This window comes from Alosa sapidissima, chromosome 17 (assembly GCF_018492685.1).
Source record: "Alosa sapidissima isolate fAloSap1 chromosome 17, fAloSap1.pri, whole genome shotgun sequence".
NCBI lineage: Eukaryota > Metazoa > Chordata > Actinopteri > Clupeiformes > Clupeidae > Alosa > Alosa sapidissima.
In genome coordinates this window covers 13,678,661-13,697,188 of record NC_055973.1, presented here as the reverse complement: position 1 = coordinate 13,697,188, position 18,528 = coordinate 13,678,661, and the positions used below count along the sequence as shown (strand labels likewise).

The 18,528-nt window shown below is 41.7% G+C and overlaps 2 protein-coding genes across 3 annotated transcripts; both read left to right on the top strand.

Moving 5' to 3' along the window:
• Positions 1-637: 637 nt before the first annotated feature.
• Positions 638-9,578, top strand: hhatlb (hedgehog acyltransferase like, b). Of its 2 annotated transcripts, none has more exons than XM_042068757.1 (12): positions 638-806; positions 1,644-1,787; positions 2,764-2,831; positions 2,959-3,072; positions 5,124-5,318; positions 5,984-6,193; positions 6,910-7,081; positions 7,404-7,548; positions 7,672-7,707; positions 7,860-8,061; positions 8,440-8,581; positions 8,823-9,578. In XM_042068757.1, exons 2-12 carry the CDS (start codon positions 1,682-1,684, stop codon positions 8,978-8,980), a joined length of 1,548 nt encoding a protein of 515 aa, XP_041924691.1. In that variant the 5' UTR covers positions 638-806; positions 1,644-1,681; the 3' UTR covers positions 8,981-9,578. The 2 variants fall into 2 exon arrangements, with proteins under 2 accessions (XP_041924691.1, XP_041924692.1); XM_042068758.1 differs by having other exon boundaries at positions 662-749.
• Positions 9,579-10,968: 1,390 nt separating this feature from the next.
• klhl40b (kelch-like family member 40b) lies at positions 10,969-16,261 on the top strand. Its single transcript, XM_042067682.1, has 6 exons — positions 10,969-12,310; positions 12,714-12,874; positions 13,106-13,213; positions 13,670-13,855; positions 14,463-14,612; positions 14,775-16,261. Exons 1-6 carry the CDS (start codon positions 11,183-11,185, stop codon positions 14,884-14,886), a joined length of 1,845 nt encoding a protein of 614 aa, XP_041923616.1. The 5' UTR covers positions 10,969-11,182; the 3' UTR covers positions 14,887-16,261.
• The last annotated feature ends 2,267 nt before the right edge of the window (positions 16,262-18,528 follow it).

The window sequence follows — 18,528 nt, the reverse complement described above, 5'->3', positions numbered from 1 at the left end:
GACTGGCAGAGCTGGCAACACGGATGCCGAAACACTACTGACTTTGTAATTAGATAGGTGGAGGGTGGTGTATCAGGCCTAAACACAATATGACAAAATCAACATCAGTTGAGGGCTGCAACTTCACTTTTTAAATGACAATATCCTGGTCGGACTACTGTTGTCAGTGATAGAAGTATTTGAAATGAACATGATTTCTTAATGTCTAGTGACATATCAGGGCCATTTTATGATTAATTGAAATGCATTTCTTACATACAGTTCCTTTAAGGTTAACCAGTATGTCCCCTGTCTAGACCTGTAGAGCACATACTGGAGATGATACAGCCCCTCCACAGGGGTACTTGCTCCATAGTGCCTTGGCCTGTACTAGGTCCAACCAGACAAAACTTCAATATTCCATTCTTGATCTAATCATAGTATACGCATCCATTTGTTTTAATGATCTGCTCCCCATTCTGTTCCAGCTAGGCACATCTACAACGGTTTTAGCCTATGGATACCTTTTTATATGGCAAAATTGGACCTGCTAAGCAATTGCGTGGCATGCGTTGGCTATCCTGACTTTGAAACAAAGGATCCGCCCCCTCTATGCATGCCTCCTGTCAGAAATTATAAATACATCCCCAGTTCACCTTTTACTGTTCGCAACTGCCCTATCGGCAGTTGGTGCGTTCCACCGCTCACTCGTCGCCCCAGCCTTGTCAACGGATGCAAAAAGAACCCCTTACTCCTTTTGTTCTAAAAAGGTAATTTCAGAAGGATCGCTGACTTACTGGGTGTACAGCTGCATTGCCGCGCTCAAGGTTAGTGCAACAGGTGTTCCAAGGTTCCTTCGATAGACATATCCTTATGGTGCATGACCCTTAACATTTGTTTTTTCATCACTAACATCAAAGGGCAAATGGATGTAGTTGAGTCTACAGCATTATCAACGTATCAAGACATACATATCACTCTCCTTTAACCACGTTCTGTGAAACAAGACAACGCAAACTTATAAAAGTTAGCATCTATCATGAAATAAACTGGAACCTGTCCATTTACATGATCCAAAATAACAGTCAAATCACAGTCAGGGTCAAAGTGGGCATGTGATTGGCAAGCACAGATTGCAAAACCTCAAAGACTTTAAGATTCTAATCAGTGGAAATTTGTACTCTCACCTCCTTTACCATATCATAGTGGCATGCATGCAAATCTAGCTAGAAAGCCTTCTGTGATGATCTTGTAAAGTGAAATGTCTTTGGCTGTCTTCAATAACATGAGACTGCATCCATAATTCATCATATACAATTATGAACTAAACAGTAAGTGTGATTATAAATGGTAAAGCGTTAATCCCAACCCAAGTAGATTTCAGAGCTGAATCAGAGCTTCAAAGTCACTAGCATTATCTTAGTCTTATCAGCAACAATAACTCCTGGAGTGACCTACCATAACAACAGTTCACAGGTTAAACATGGCTAGCAAACATTTAGCTGCTACCCAAAACAATGTTGATTGAGGCACATGGTTGTCCATCATTGAGCTATGTAGTAACATTTCCATGACAGTCGGCTAATATTTTAAGCATCACTGCCATTATACCTCCCCTGTGCTTGAAATGTAAAGTTAGACTTGTATGTGTACTGCTTCTGTAGGTATTTCCCGTGTGGTGGTCGGAGGTTGATTCGCAGTAATGGGGGTCAAGGCTGCCCTTCCGAAGTATGAGCTGTACTTCTACAATTTTGTGCTCTACATGGCAATGCTGTGGGCTGCAACCTGGATCTATGACGTGTCCAGCAGTGAGTATACACATTAGTATACACACACACACACACACACACACCCATGCACACACACACACACCCATGTCACTCTGAGGAAAACACTGAGAATGACTGAATTGGACTGAAGTGGAACAGGATTGTTGCACAGCTGAATATCTGGTTTCACAAAGAGCACTCAGCATAACCCAGCTGACATCTCTGTCGGGGGAAATCATTTGCTTTTTCAGAATAGGAATCGTCTCTGTCTCCATCCATTTATAAACCTCAGTCATGGTGGTTTATTTTGGTGCTGTGGGGGAACATGGAGGGGCTACTGTATTGTTTCAGTGGAAGGGCAGAGGGGGGGCGTTCCACTGGGTGAGAGCCAGGGGCACTGCTATGCAAGCCATGTAGCAAGGATCAGGTGTCCGTATTAATATCCAAGAGGGAAGAGAAAAATAGGTACACTTCAGTGTGCTTTTATGAGGCCGTCTCCCCACAACAAGAGCTAAAGGTTTGTGGTATTCTCAAGGACAACAATAGAAAACAAAAATACAAACAAACAAAAAACAAACAATCTATAAATCAATCAATCAATAAATCAATTAAATAAATACATAAACAAAAGCAGGAAAGATGAGACTTAAATAAATACATGGTATAACATGATATTTGTTTTTCTTCAATCATCCAGACAATATACGTTTTAACGGTCATGGTTGAATGGTCATTTGGATCTGTATTTTTCATTTGTATTTGTCTAACTTCTTGAGAAGTTAGATGAATGGGGATTCAGGAATGTAACATATTCTCTAGCATACTACAATGTAGTATCTATGTATAAGGGCTGCTTACATCTCGTGACAGTGCGTCTGCAGCTGTGCGTCTGCAGCTGTGCTTTACATGCGCCTTTCGCTATACAATACAATGTAGTATGCTAGAGAATAGGAAACAGGAACATGCTGCATGAAGGGAGAGCATCCATATTTGTACTGTGATTTACATTTTACAGCAAACACCAACCGGAAAACCTTCAAGCCCAGTGTGAAGCCAGGATGGTACTACGTCGGTCGGAAAATGGTGAGAAAGAAACATGACTCTCAGCATCAACTCTGAGATTGATTATCATCACACCTTGATGAGTGACAAATCAGATGAGATACCCACACACTTCAACCGTGTTTGTTTTTGATGTGTTTGAATCCAGGACACAGAAGACTTTGAGTGGGTGATGTGGTTCTCCACATTTTGGGAGCACATTCTCTTCGCCCTGTCTGGTCACATTATCTTCGCCAAAATCTGCTCTTTGCTGGCTCCACAGGTGTGTCCACTGTCCACATCCACCATGTGTACTTAAAGTAGAATTCTGGACGTTTTTCACATAGATCTCTGTTTCTGGAGGTCACCGAGTACATGATTTTAAAGTGTAGCACTGTAGCTGCCTGGCTGCTCTAGCTGTTGGCTGTTGGTTGTTTTTTTTTTCTGTACTGACAGTACTCGGTGACCTCGAGAAATAGAGTTTTCCTCATGGGACAACTTTTTGAGCAATGCTGCTCGACAACCAGGCAATTGGCTCCATGCGTTCTGATTAGATGATCATGTTAATTGGCCTACTGATAATGAAAGATCTCCAGAAAAATTGCAGCCTTGTGCCATGTACTTGGTCAGAAGAAACTGAGTAATTATAATCTGAGCACAAATATGGAAAAATATATGACAAGAAATTGTAAATGTTATGGTTTCTGCGAAATTTATTTGGTAGTTTATGGAAAATTAATCTGCCATAGTAGCGTTTAACTTAGTCAGTGATTTGAAGGGAGAGTCAGTGATTTGAAGGGAGATGACAGGTGTTACAAAGACAGGATACTATGTTTAGACAGACCTGGAAACTTTGTTTGACTGTATTGGCTGGCCCGTATCCATGGCAGCTGCAAATCTAAATGTACTGTATCTGTTCAGGAAGTGAGTGTCGTATTATCCAGAGGTCTAATTCATTAACTTACTCGTTTCCATTGCAATTGTGCACTTCGTATGTCAAACAGCCTATAAAGCCTAATAGTTTCACAGCAGGGCAAGTGAGCAGAGCTACTCAGTGTACTTGATTAACTTCTCTGCGATTAAAAAAAAAACCATTGACCTCTAAAATGGTGTCCAGACCGTAGGCCTAGATCCTTGATCCCTGATAACAGATCCCTTTCAGTTGGTAATGTGAAGGCCCCAATCTTGGTGATCTGAAACATCTGTTATTCCCTTTAACAGCAAGCAGCACAACTTCAAACAGTGCATCGGTATTTTGCCAGTTAGCAGCGCGTTTGAAGGAATCTGTTTGCATGCGAGACTGCGCAGAGAACACAGAGATTCCACTTAACCTTGCTTTACTGAAACCTGTTTGTCGTTACATGCATTCTGCACTTCCCTATTATTTGAATTCAAAGGTAAAGTGGAACTAACTTCACCGTGGACTCATAGTCAATGGCAAAACAGTTCTACACAGTTATTTAATTTCACTATTGACTGACAAGGGGTTACAATCGAAAACGTAGCCTAAAAAAAAGCAACACTTACCCCAATAATCTTAGAATGGCTGAATAAAAATCCTAAGGATATTTATCCTGCAAAGAAGTTGTTTGGGACTGCTTGCTAAGGGCTGCTTACATCTCGTGACATTGCGTCTGCAGCTGTGCTTTACATGCGCCTTTCGCTATAGACCAGGTTTTTCTTGGTCAGTGGTGTAATCATTTTTAGAGGGTGTAAGATAGCGATTTTTGGATCATGCCTGGCGCACACCTTATGCCACACCCCTGGGAGCAAGGTTTAATAAAAGTGGAGCGCATGGCGAAAAATTTGTCACTGACTGGTTGTAAGATATGAATAAGCCTTGCGTCGCACTTTGCGCCATGCTGCGCAGGGTGTACGATAGGACCCTAAGAGTTTAATATTAACAGGTTAGGAAGCTCTCACAGAGCACAAATTCCTTTCTTTTGATGAGAACTATTAGCTGCAATTTGATACATTGATTTTGCACAATTTCTTCACCAATGAGGTTAATACAACTGGGGGCAGTTAATATGGTACTAATGGTTTTGTTTTTTTTAACTTGCATAAAACACTGTCCTGCGGTTTATACACAATGCGGCTAATATACAGGAAATTACTGCCCTTTGTTGATTTAGCTGACATTACTGTTAATATGATTTTGAATTGAATGATATTTGGAAGGAGCTCAATACAGCAGAAGGGCAACAATGGAAAGCAAACATACATGCACACAAACAAACAATCAAATAAACTCACTCCAGCAGATGATGGAGCACCTGTATAATGTAGGCCGTGCCGCTCACTCTGCCCCTCCTCTGCTGTCCTCTCCCACAGTACAGATCCCTGGTGTTTATGGTGTACGGCATGCTGGCGGTCTTCACCAGCATGGGCTGGGCCTACCTGACGCTCATCCTCTCCCACTGCGTGCTGCTCTACAGCATCTCGCTGGTCAAGCTCCGCTGGCTGTGCTTCACCGCCGGCCTCACCACGCTCGCCACCTTCAAGATGGAGCCCTTCATCTCCTGGCAGGTGAGTCAGAGGAGAAGCCACTCTGGCAGGGAGAATGTTTGTTTGTTTGTTTGTTTGTTTGTTTGTTGTGGATGATTTGTTGTTTGTGTTGTATGTTTAGGTGAATAAACGTTGTGTCCTGGCAGGTGAATGTGGAGGAGGAGCCAGTATGTCTGGGAGAATGTTTGTTTGTTTGTTTTGGATGATTTGTTGTTCATATTGCATGCTAATCTAAACAAGCTAAAGTCTTCTGTGCTAAAGGACTCACTCCTGTACAGTCAATTGCATTGATTTTTTGGTATGTAGATCTAGGGAGTTGTTATTTGCAAAAGGACCCCTGAACAAACTACACCAGCAGTTTTGATCATCTCCATGTATTGTGCATCCATAGGGAACCCTAATGGTCCTGTATATATTTCACATGAGTGTCAGCACAACTTTCCTTACAATATAAACAGGCAATGAGTGTAGCTGTAATTCAACTGCAAGGTGCTAACACAAAGGTCATAGGGCGGTTTCCTAGGGAACACGTAGAGTGATAAACTTCATCCCTTAGCTCAGTCTCGCTCCCTTGACAGGATTTTTTTCTAGGAATTTTCCAACTTGCAAACCTTGCCCTATGACAGTACGATGTACAATGCATGCTGAAGATTTGTCACAACCCTGTTTTTGTTGTTGCACTTTAGGATGGCTTTGTGTCAGGGAACTTTGAGCTTCGTCACGTCTTCTTCTATGGTGGCTGTGGCTTTACCATCATGAGATGCATGAGTTTCGCCCTGGAGAATTGTCAGAGGAGGGAGGGCAACTTCAGCTTTCTGGAGCTGCTCAAGTACAACTTCTACCTCCCCTTCTTCTACTTCGGACCTATCATGACTTTCGAGAAGTTCTACGTACAGGTGTGGGGATGATTTTTTCATTAAGGTTTTTGCAAAGATGCACATATGGGCCATTTCTATGCGTATGACTTTACAAGGGTATTTCTGTTTTTAAAAAATAGTGGTTGTTTTTTGTAGGCTAATGTTCCAATTCCAGGATAGTATAGCAGTGTTTTGTTTTTAAAAGTGAGGTTGCATTATTGTAACTTAGCATTATATTACATAACACAACTGCCTTACACAAAATCATATACAGCAATATATACAGCATATACAGCCCTCAAAGACCTGTCACTCTGGAGCAATTTGAACATACTCTGTCAAAAGAGGGCCTCTCACAAAGGCTCTGGACTGTGATAATAATGACTTATGGCTGCTGTGACACCTTAGTCAATGGGCCTGACTGTGTGAGGATCTGTTGTTAGCGTAGCAACTAGCAATTCCATTGTTTTACTAATGCCAAATATTTTCTTGATTAATCAATTTGTTTTTTGATTGTTAAAATGTCAGAAAATTATGATTTGTGTTTCCTATAGCCACAGATTATGTTGTCAAATGCCTTGTTTTGTTCACACGCCAAAGAGATTTAGATTACTGTCAAAGGAATACAAGTAAAGATTAAGAAGTTGCAATCAGATAATTTTGAAGCATTTTCCGCTGAAAATTACACAAATTGATTAACTGATTACCAAAATAGTTATCTTTGTAGTCCATGGTCTTTCTCCTGCCCCCTGTAGGCCAATAACCCCAAACTGATCCGGAAGGAGGGGGAAATGTGGAAAATCTCTTTGTCAGCCCTCCTCAACTTGTCAGCCATCTTGGTGGTGGACGTGCTCCTCCACTTCATGTACATCCGGACGATCCCTACTGACGCCAAGCTCCTGAAGAACCTCTCTGACTGGGCTTTGAGTCTGTGTTGGCTTTATTCTTACTGTCCACTAGAGGGAGTCATTGTTCCTTTTTGTTCCTTCTTTAACATGTTTAATATCAGCATGTTAATATTATGTCTCAGTTGGATGGGAAACATGTTTATATTTGCACTAATGAAATTAACTTGTCCTTGTTGATTTTCATATTAGATCAGCTTTCCCCTTGCTTTCCTGTTTGTAATCTATAATACTTAAATTGATTTGTGTGTGTAATTTATGGATTATGTATGATTATGCTGTGTCTTTGTATCTCAGATGGGGCTATGGTTTTGAGTCTAAAAATGTTCTTTCTATTTTCCCAGTTGGCCTGGCATATATAAACCTGGTCTATGACTGGGTGAAGGCATCTGTCATGTTTGGTGTCATAAATACAGTGTCTAGACTGGACCACCTTGACCCACCCCAACCTCCCAAGTGTATCACAAATCTCTATGTGTTCTCCGAGACGTAAGTACCTCAACCAGAACCCAAGGAAAAAGCATTCAGAAAACAAATCATGATTGATGCTCATTTTAGATACAGCATTAATATAGCTGAAGGTAAACTAACTAGTCTTGGTTTCCTTCACAGGCATTTTGACAGAGGGATTAATGACTGGCTTTGCAAGTATGATATTTAAATGTTTTACACCTATAATTCACATTATAACAGAAACTTCACATTTAGATTTCATATAGATATAATTTATTTGTTCTACAATTTCATCAAGTACTGCCAATTAAAAAAAGCCATCTTTGACTAATCACTTTGTCCCTCAGGTATGTGTATAACTACCTGGGTGGGAAGCATGAAAACATTCTGGAGGAGCTGATCGCGACCCTCTGCACCTACGGGATCACCCTGCTGTGGCTCGGCCCGGGCTGGGTGGTGCTGCTCTGGGCCTTCCTCAACTGCTTCGGCCTCAACTTTGAGCTGTGGACCATCAAGCTCTTCTCCATGGAGCCGTTCTCATCGATCGAGGTGCAGAATCGTCTCTGATGAAGTAACAGAACAAAAACAAAAGCCGGAAAAATCATGAGAGGATTACCTATAGGTCTTAATTAAGGTTTAAGTGCTTGTGGCAAGATAAAAATATGTTTGATTTTTAGTTGGATTCTGATTTCAAATCTATTAGTGTCTGTTCAGCTGTGTTGTCTCCATTTTAAAAAAATGTCAGCGTTGTTAGGAGAACCATCTTCAATTGATTATAATGACATGATTTTGATTTGATGGCATTACATCAGTTGGCTCTGCTGAAGGCTGACTGAAATTTAAAAGGGGTGTGTGTGTCTGTGTGTGTGTGTGTGTGTGTGTGTGTGTGTGTGTGTGTGTGTGTGTGTGTGTGTGTGTTCCCCACAGATGTCAATGTCAGATTCTATGTCACGGAGGATCCGAGCCCTCTTCAACACTTTTAACTACTGGACAATCGTCCTCTACAATATTTTGGCTCTGAACAGCCTTGACTTTGCCAAAATGGTTGCCAAAAGATTGTTCCTCAAAGGTGAGCTGTTTTACTCATCATTCATAACTAGAAAACAAATGTGTACGGATTGTGTATGTTATTGGATTTTCCACTGCTGCATTATTGTATGCATTATACTATTGTTTATTCACAATATCTTTATTTCGTATCATTCTACCTTATGTACTTATGAGAAGCTATACAATTGCCTACTTTTAAGATCCTGTGTGTATGAGTCAAAGTCATGTGCTGGTCCACTCATGAATCCTCTCCTCCGCAGGCTTCCCCCTGACCACCATCATGGTGATGTTTGTCACCTACTGTCTGGTCCAGGTGATCAAGGAGAGCGAGAGGAAGCAGGCTCTGATCGATGACCCTGACCCCATCCCCCCACCCCCACCCGCCCCCCCCGGCCACAGACCCCACCCAGGCTGCTGATGCTACCGATGAAGCTGTGGATCCCAATAAGGAGAAGACCGAGTAGAGAAGGAGATTAGACTGAATAGGATCTGTACTTTTAAATGGTTTTAAGATTGACTCCTGCTGCCTATTGGTCAAGAGCTACAAGTACATATGTGAAATGGGTCAAAAGGGAATGACTCGACTGGAATGATGTTTGGGATAGGGACACTGATAACTGATGTTTTTAGACTTTTATTCGGAGGGCAGTGTTACACATAAATGTAAAAAAAACACATGAAAGCAATGAAATATGTTGGAAAGACTGATTTAAAATAATTTTGAGCATTTTATTTGCAGATTCTCTGGCTCACTGTAGCTATGCTGTTTACATGAGATGCTGCCCATAGACTAAGATTTTATATCAAGTTTTTAAAACAAAGAGCTACTTTTACTGTTTATCATCTGTAAATAATCCTCACTACTGACCTAGATTACCATCAATGGAGAAATAATCTGTTAATAGCAATCTGTTTTTAAGACAGAGGAAAGAATGTATTTTGGATTAGGCCAAATATTCTACACTGTCTACTGAGGTATGTAAAGTTCATTAAACCACTAACTGGTTTTAAAAGTGTATGTGTCTGCTGTTCCTATGTGCAATTACAAGGATCTCTGCTAAAAATGTACTTTTTTACTTAACCTCTCTGTCTTCTCTATATGGACACTGTTTGTTCTTCTGTTACACACTGAGGCTGTTTATGACATTTGAGATCTTAACATAATTTCCCCACTCAGCCACTGCACAGAGGGAGCTGAGCCTATATAGCCCATTGTCATACCCTGGTGGCTCATGGGAGTTTTTTTTTTTTTTTTTGCTGTTTGCTGTATGTGACGCCACTGGCTCAGATTAGTCTCCAAAAGTGGATAAGCCTCCCATAAATTTGGGCAGGTCACTTTGAGCTCCCTGTTGTCATTAAGCCCCTGTTAGAGCGTTGAGTATTTCTGTGGCGTTACATAAGCACCAAGGCCCTCTGCCCCCCCCCCCCCCTAAAGGACCCAGCTGCCCTGGAAAAACTTTGAGCCATCTTCTACATCACTCACAACCCAGGAACTATGTGTTCAGAGTCACACTTCCTGTAAGCGGAGACAAAGAGATTTTTGTTATAAAATTGACATACAAACAGTTTTAGACCCTTTGACCCTTTCAGTCAAGTGTTGCATGTATACAGTAGTTTTCCATTTATTAAAAAAAAACAATTAGTAGCTTATGTACTGTACAAAACTTGCTATTTTTAAAATAGCTAAATTGCTTAAATGTATTGAGACCTAAAGGCTCTTCTATTTCATCTTTTAAAAGTTGATTATATTTGTGTTTATGTTTATGTCTCTTAGCAAACACTTGTATCCAATAACAATTACAACAATAAACATGACATAAACAAAACATTAATAATAATAATAATAATAATCATCAATTGAATCACTAATTGAATGTAAATATATATTTTTTATCATTATTGCATGTAATTACATAATATTTAAGTCAGCTATTTTGAATTATTTGATCAATACAACTTTACAGCTGATACAAAATTAGATTGTTCAAGAGAAAGAAAGTGTAGTTTTCCACTGAAAATCCCAATACATTTCAATGGTATTAACTAATGGGGAAGAGACAAGCACTGGAAGAATGTATTAGAAGATTATCAGAATTTTTTGTGGCACTGTCCTCATCTGTAACAATAAGTTGCCAGGTAATTAATAAATGCCCATGCAGTGACTCAGTCTGCCAACAGGGGGCTCTGTTACCAGGCTCTGATCTCACCAGGCCTCAATGCTCATGACTCAGGATAGCCCTCTCTGACTCCCAGGGGCAGTGTGTCAGCTGCTGTTGGTGGTGGTGGTGGAGGGGAGGGGAGGTATTATATTTCACATGTACCAGTATGGATTCCACAGCTTTGTGCTGGCCTGCCCTATAAATAGAGCGCCAGTTGGAGATCATTTGAAGAGATGTGGCAGCTGACGAGGCCGAGTGCCCTGACGGTATTACTGGTGACCCAACCCTGCTGTGTCTTTCTGGTCTGAGGCAGAGTGGAAGAGAGAGAGAGACAGAGAGAAAGAGAGAGAGCCTGTGCCAAAGCCTGATTTGGGGCAGTGGTGTGGTGAGGAGTGACTAGCAGTGCCGGCCGTTTTCCCTCTATCCAAAACACCAAGAAGGTCTTCCAATCAACCTGCAAGATGTCCGCAATAGACCCGTCAGAGGAGCCACGCATTTACCAGCAGACATTGTTACAGGACGGCCTCTGCGACCTCCTGGAGAGTGACAAGTTTGTGGACTGCGTGCTGAAGATCAAGGGGAAGGAGTTCCCCTGCCACAGGCTGGTGCTGGCCGCCTGCAGCTCCTACTTCAGGGCCTTCTTCCAGTCCGAGGAGGACGAGAGCAAGAAGCGCGAGGTGGTGCTGGACGAGGTGGAGCCCGGCGTGATGGGCATGATCCTGAGGTACCTGTACACGTCCAACATCAACGTGACGGAGCAGAATGTCCAGGATGTGTTTGCCGTGGCCAACATGCTCCAGATCCCCTCTATCTTCACAGTGTGCGTGTCCTTCCTGCAGAAGCGACTCAGCCTTAGCAACTGCTTGGCCATCTTCCGGCTGGGCCTGATGTTGGACTGCCCGAGGCTGGCCGTCTCGGCCCGCAACTACGCCTGTGAGCGCTTCCATCTCATCTCGCGCGACGAGGAGTTCTTTCAGCTGTCTGCCAGCGAGGTGGCAGCCATTCTCTCGGCGGACAACCTCAATGTGGAGACGGAGAATGCTGTGTTCGAGTTCCTGCTCAAGTGGGTGGCCAAAGACGAAAAGAACCGCCTGGAGGAGCTGCCGGGCCTGTTGGACTGTGTCCGGTTTCGCCTGATTCCCGAGGACTACTTCAAGGAGAAGGTGGAGAATCATAAATGGCTGTCGGGCAAACAGGATATTGCTGAGAAGCTCCAACTGGTCAGGGAAGCTTACCAAGGGAAACTTCCGGAACCTGAGAAGATCAAAAACAAGAAGGAACCACAAGATGAGGACGGGGAGAAGAAAGTGGAAGAGGAAGAAGTGGAGGAGATTGCCATTCTTCCCAGTATCCTGAACGATAACCTGCGCTATGGTATGTTCCTCAGAGACCTGTTGTTTATGATCACCGAGGCTGGCTCAGTGGCCTACGACCCCACCGCAAATGACTGCTTCGTGGCAGCCATATCCACACAGATCCCCAAGAACCACTGTAGTCTGGTCACCAAGGAGAACCAGATATTTGTCGCTGGAGGGGTTTTCTTTGACGAGCAAAACAAAGAGGAACCACTTCACTCCTACTTTTTACAGGTATCTGTCCAGCCCATTCTCTACTGCCCATTTTAACTTAGAATGTTTTGCTGGGGTTACTTCATAATCAGGCTCAGAAATATGCTGAACAACATTTTTAAAAACATTCAAAAAGTTCAAATAAAAATGTTGTGTTTGTATTATTAGCAATTACATTGAATATCAACAACATTGTTAATATTTAATTCAAATTGAGCATATTATAACTTTTGGTTATGACATTGCTAGACTGAATAAGCATTTTTGTGCTATTAATCTTGCATGCTGTCTGCATCAGCATTTCACTGAATTGCATCAGTAACAGCAATATCTGACCTCAGTGGATTGATCCAATTCATGTTTTTAATTTCACATTGAGATGACCTCACAATGACCTTTGCCCTCCACATTCCACCCCTCACAGTATGACCCCATGACCTCAGACTGGTTGGGTATGCCCCCCATGCCCTGCCCACGATTCCTCTTCACTATGGGCGAGGCTGAGAACTCCATATATGTCATCGGAGGAAAAGAGCTCAAGGAAGGAGAGCACATTCTGGACACTGTTACGGTTTACGACAGGCAGTATGTATACCAGCAATAAAGAGTCGAAATTATAAGACTTGCTCTTATGAAAATGTCACTGTGATTTAAAAGACACTCACAAAGCAAATGTTTTCTGTATAACATCAGTAATAAAGACTGTTATAACCGTTTCTATGGCAGGGACTAGAACGTAGCTACTATTGTAATATCATATGATCTGTTCTGGATTTCCCTTTGCTGTATAAATTCACTCTCCATCGTGTCTCACAGGTCTTTCAAATGGGGGGAGTCGGATCCCCTCCCGTATAAAGTGTATGGCCATGCCACCGTGTCCCACGATGATGTTGTCTATGTGCTAGGAGGGAAGGGAGAGAACAAGTGAGTCTTAAACATCACACATATACACACACATATCACAAATACAAACAAACACACACACACACACACACACACATGCGCGCGCACACACACACACACACACACACACACACACACACACACACACACACACACACACACTTCCTTAGTGTTCATCAGGATCAAGTGGAGTGGTGCCATGCTAACACTGTGACAGTAACAGTCTGAAATATGACACACACATATGAAATTTGTACACACACACACACACACATACACACACACATACACACACACACACACACACACACACACACACACACACACACACACACACACACACACACACACACAGAGACAGTGACTTACATAAACACATAAACACACACACACACACACACACAACTTTTTAACATTTTCATCAAGCTCAATGAGGGGATTATTGCCATGCTAACACTGTGACTGCTGTGTGCACAGGAAATGCTTAAAGAGGGTGTGTGCCTACGACGCCAAGAAGTTTGAGTGGAAGGAGCTGGCCCCTATGGCAGTGGCACGCTCCCTGTTTGGTGCCACCGTTTACAAGAACAAGATCTACGTGGCGGCAGGGGTCACTGACTCTGGCCTCACAGCCACAGTAGAGGTCTACGACATTGCCACCAACAAGTAAGCACAGCTCTGTACTCAAATGTGCTTTACATTTATTCATTCAGCTGAGAACCAGACAGTGCCAGACAGACAATATTAGAAGTATATGTTTTAAGTTATGTGTGATAATTAATGCATATGTGGGCTACACTAAGTGATGCCTAAATGTGACATGGATCACAGATGGTTAGATGTTATAGAGCCTATTCACAGAAAGTCTTTTACACCTGTCCTTGCACAAATAGCAACAAGTTTCATCAGCAATCAGTGTTCTAACTTCAGCCCTTAAGGATTCCTTAGGTCAACTTGACATAAAACCCAGGGAAGGTTGTAAAGTTCTATACAGACTTACAACCCTCCTTGGATTTTATGTCAACCCAAGGAATTTTTTTCTAAGAGCAAGCTGAAGTTTTGGGTACCGTACCTTAGCAACTGTACGATGATGACAGAATAAAAGACTAAACAGTGCTGGACTGTTTCACTTCCTGATCATAGAAGAAGATGATGATGATGAAGATTATTGATACCACAGATGAATGAAGACCTAGTCAGGCAATGGTAGAGGTTAACAGAGGTTAATTTGATCTATTTAAGATGATGATCATGATGAAGTTACCTGTTCCAGGTGGTCAGACTTTTTGGAGTTCCCTCAGGAGAGAAGCTCGCTCACTCTTGTCGACCATGATGACAATCTGTATGCTGTGGGAGGCTTTGCCATGATACCCAAAGAAAACAGTGATGAATTGATGCCTACTGAGATGACTGACATCTGGAGGTGAGTCAAAGAGCTGTTTTTAAACTACACTCACATAGGAGTAAGAGAATGTGAACATGATTGAGGAAGAGTTGAGTGAGTAGGAATTGCCACTGCGTTACAAATGAACCCCATGAATTTGTTTTATTTTTGGGACTGATACATACAATTCTGACACTGTAGGTATGACGAGAGTGAGAGAAAGTGGAAAGGCATCCTGAAGGAGATCCGCTACGCTTCAGGAGCTACCATACTGGGTGTGCGTCTGAACACGCTGCGCCTCACCAAGATGTGAGCCCTCTAGTGGAAATTAATATTGTTGCAGGACCCAGCAGCACAGAACTTCCTATCTCAGTCTCCCCACCACTCCAGTGAACTATCCTAGAACTCATTCCTCATTGAAGACTGAATGCCTTAGGACGGCCAGCCAGCACTCAAGAATTTAAAGGAAGCATTTTCATATATTTATCTTGGTTTCATAGCCGATCTCTACCTGCCTCTGAACTTGGGAGTGGCTTTGAGTTTCTGTTTTCATTTGAAATGAATAATTTGCTCTTGGTAGAAGAGATCTTTTGGACGGTTGTATTCTTTCTGGTGTCCCCATGTGGCAGTATCACTCTGGGGCCGTATCTGAGCTGCCTTGTGCTCCACAACAGGTGGCTTTGGACCAGATCTGGCCAGAAGAGAGTGACCTCCAATATGACAATATGGTAAAACATTTGCCCCTGGTTCATATGTGTAAGCATACACTATGTGTGTTTCTCAGTCTGAACCTGATAGAAATTTTGGGCCAAACCACAGAACCTAAATACAACACACACACACACACACACACACACACACGATCTGACTGCCATACAAATCTGACTGCCATACAAACAGGCGATCTGACTGCCATACAACTCTTTAGCCTTGAGCTGAAGGCTTGGTACACGGCCGGCAGACCCAGGTTTGAGGCGAAGGTGGGGTGACTGCTACATATGGTGTCAGAAGTGGGACGGCTTGATATGAGGACATCAGAGGCATGCCCTGAACCATATGATGGACCCCGAGATGGGATAGGAGAAGTACAATTGTGGGAGGTAGGGGGGAAGTGCTCTCATTACCAACAAGTCTGGCTCAGCCGTGGTCAAGCTACAGATTTGGTACCCTGTTGACCCAGGTTCAAGGCTGGGGTGGGAAAGCTGTTCATTTGTCTCACAAAGAAGACAAAATCTAAAAATCTATCATACAGTAACAGGGTGACTGCCATTTTGAATTTTAAAACAAAAGGCTGCATTCATTAAATGTTAAACATATTCTAAGTTCTATGTTTTATGTCAATGTGAGACTGGTAAGATCCCTTTAAGACCCCTTAAAGGGAGTCGGTCCATACAGTTGTTTTAGGGGCAAACATGTAAATTCTTTGGAGGTTCATGTTCATAATATTGTGGTAAGTACACTTGACACATGGAAATTAATACAACAAATACATATGACAGAAATAGTTTAGTCTGCTATTGAAATAATCTGTTTATTTAGCTGTCATGTATTACAGACAGTAAACACTAACTAATACGATAAATGACATAAAATACAGTCTATTATGTTAATAGCACCTCTAGAAACTATTGTCTTGGTATTGTTTTAGTATTCTCTTTCATATAACCAATACAGCTACTGTCTACTTGTGTTGTTTGTACACTGGAGTTAACTAAGTTAACATCGTTGGGTTTATATAGCAAAGTACAGAGTTAAACATAAGGACAGCTACACACATGATTGGCTTAATACATTAGAAGGACAGGTACATACGGTATATGATGCTTGGAGCCTTCTGATTTTTGAAGAGATAAAACAAAATGGATTACATCACTGATTCTGATTTCAAATCAGTAACCATAGATACTATGCAATAAGCAGGCATCCCATCAAACAGGTATGAATGACTACACATTGTGACTCAAGGATTAGTGTCAATTCCACCTATCCATCTTTTGGATATTCGATTTAGCTTTCTTGAGAAAACAAACAGAAGAAACCAATCTCAGTTCCATTATTAAAAAAAAGAAAATATCTCGACATACACATGAATGACCTGTACATTATATCTTTCAAAATCACCAAGATTCATATTTAAAAGGATGAACCTCTGAATCCAAGGCCACAAAGCCAGGACCCTTGACCCACTAGCAGCAAATCAGGAACTATAAGTCCACACTCACTCACTCTGTGAGGAAATAAGATACAGTGTGCTAATACAAACTAACATCATTTAATCCTTAAGCACAATCAATATATGTCTCGGACAAAACAAACATGTTTTGGCCAAAACACAATCACGCCTTAGCACATAATTCTTTCAAGTACCCTCAGTTAAGAAGCTACGACATCAACTTAGTCAGTTCGAACCATATTTCCACTGAAACTCAAATTATGATTTGGTCATGTGCTCTGAGACAAAAAAGAAAAATACTGAACCAATGATGCTTAGAGACTAGCAACCATCAGGACTGAAACTGCAGACATAATTTGTGTGGAGCTTAATAAGGTGCAAAACCTTGGAGTTCTGGAGGAATAAATGCATTTCTATTCTACGTCTTTTCATTTATAATGCCAAACCTCCAAAGATGCAAAAATTCCAACCTCTATAAAGTGCCTCTGAAAATGAAAAGCTTTATACTGAGTTAGAAAGACGTGCCTCTTGGTCTCCTCAACTCTTATGAAACTGAGGAACAAAATTTGGATTCTTGTTCAACAGTGCATACTCCCATTAGGAGCTCCCAACATTTTAGGCTGTGAAAAAAATGGAATACCACTCAAATAATAACCCATATAAAATAAGGTGCTTGAAGAAATATACAGAAAGACAAACAAAACCAAAATAAATCTTTTACACAATTTGTGGCAAGGGTCCACATACTCTCTACAGGCCTTATTCCTGCACTAAACATTTATTGCAACAGTCTCATCCACTATTTTAAACAAATTGACCTCTTCCCCACAGTATAACTTCCATGATCATCTTCACCAAAGTGCAGAGTTTAGTAGAAACTGTCGCCTCTCTTTAGGCCGATTATCAAGCACCTATCACTTTTCTTTCACCAAAACATTCACTATGAGGGCATACACATGCTCCTTCCGAACCCTTAAGGCAACATTGGGTAAGACTTCAGTGCCAAATCGACACATGCCCCCTACAGTCTCAACGTAACATTACACCACACTGTGGTACTATACATCAAGCTTGTAGTATGTGCACAGGAGGTGCTTCTAAAATGAAAGCTGTGACCACTTCTCTGCTGGGTTCTGTTGTTGGCTTTGTTGTCAGGACTGGCTATGAATACTGAAGGGTTGTAGGCTAATTATCTACAGTGACACCTGAAAATGTGTGGCATGGCAAGGTTTTGATATCTTTCTATAATAGTAAAACCAATTCTGAACATCAAACATTATGAATATGAATGGATAGAAATACCTTTCCAAATATTTCTAAAAAAATTAAAGGCGCTCTAAGCGATGTTGGGTAACATCATTTCTGTTGACGTTCAAACAAAACAGAGAGCTAGTTCGCTACTTCCTCCCCCTCCCTCCCGTGCAATTAACACGCATCTCGTCTGTGATTGGCTGGAACAGTTTGTTATGTTTTTTATGGTCCAGGCTGGACCAGCTAGCATATGGTGTGATGTTTGCTGTATGTAACAAAAAATGTTTTAGCTTTGACAGGAGTACAACTGACTGAAATAGACAGCAGATGCTACATGTGGGTATAGCTGACCATAGCTAGCTCATATAGGGACAAGAAACTTCATTGTAAAGAAAACAGGAAATTGTAGACCTCTGAACATGGTTGACAAAGCAGCAGATCATGTCTCATTTAGGTGTGAGGTCCTATTGCATAATAACCTAATAGTTGAAGCTTATAGAGTTTCATACAAGGGACGATTCAAAGATGTTC

What these genes read in the sequence shown, in the direction of transcription:
- hhatlb (XM_042068757.1), top strand. Translation starts at nt 1,682, where the DNA reads ATGGGGGTCAAGGCTGCCCTTCCGAAGTATGAGCTGTACTTCTACAAT. An exon ending in GCTCTTTGCTGGCTCCACAG is followed by an intron (nt 3,073 to 5,123) that starts GTGTGTCCACTG and finishes CCTCTCCCACAG; the next exon opens with TACAGATCCCTGGTGTTTAT. An exon ending in ATTAATGACTGGCTTTGCAA is followed by an intron (nt 7,708 to 7,859) that starts GTATGATATTTA and finishes TTTGTCCCTCAG; the next exon opens with GTATGTGTATAACTACCTGG.
- klhl40b (XM_042067682.1), top strand. Translation starts at nt 11,183, where the DNA reads ATGTCCGCAATAGACCCGTCAGAGGAGCCACGCATTTACCAGCAGACA. An exon ending in TACGACATTGCCACCAACAA is followed by an intron (nt 13,856 to 14,462) that starts GTAAGCACAGCT and finishes TACCTGTTCCAG; the next exon opens with GTGGTCAGACTTTTTGGAGT. An exon ending in GAGATGACTGACATCTGGAG is followed by an intron (nt 14,613 to 14,774) that starts GTGAGTCAAAGA and finishes CTGACACTGTAG; the next exon opens with GTATGACGAGAGTGAGAGAA.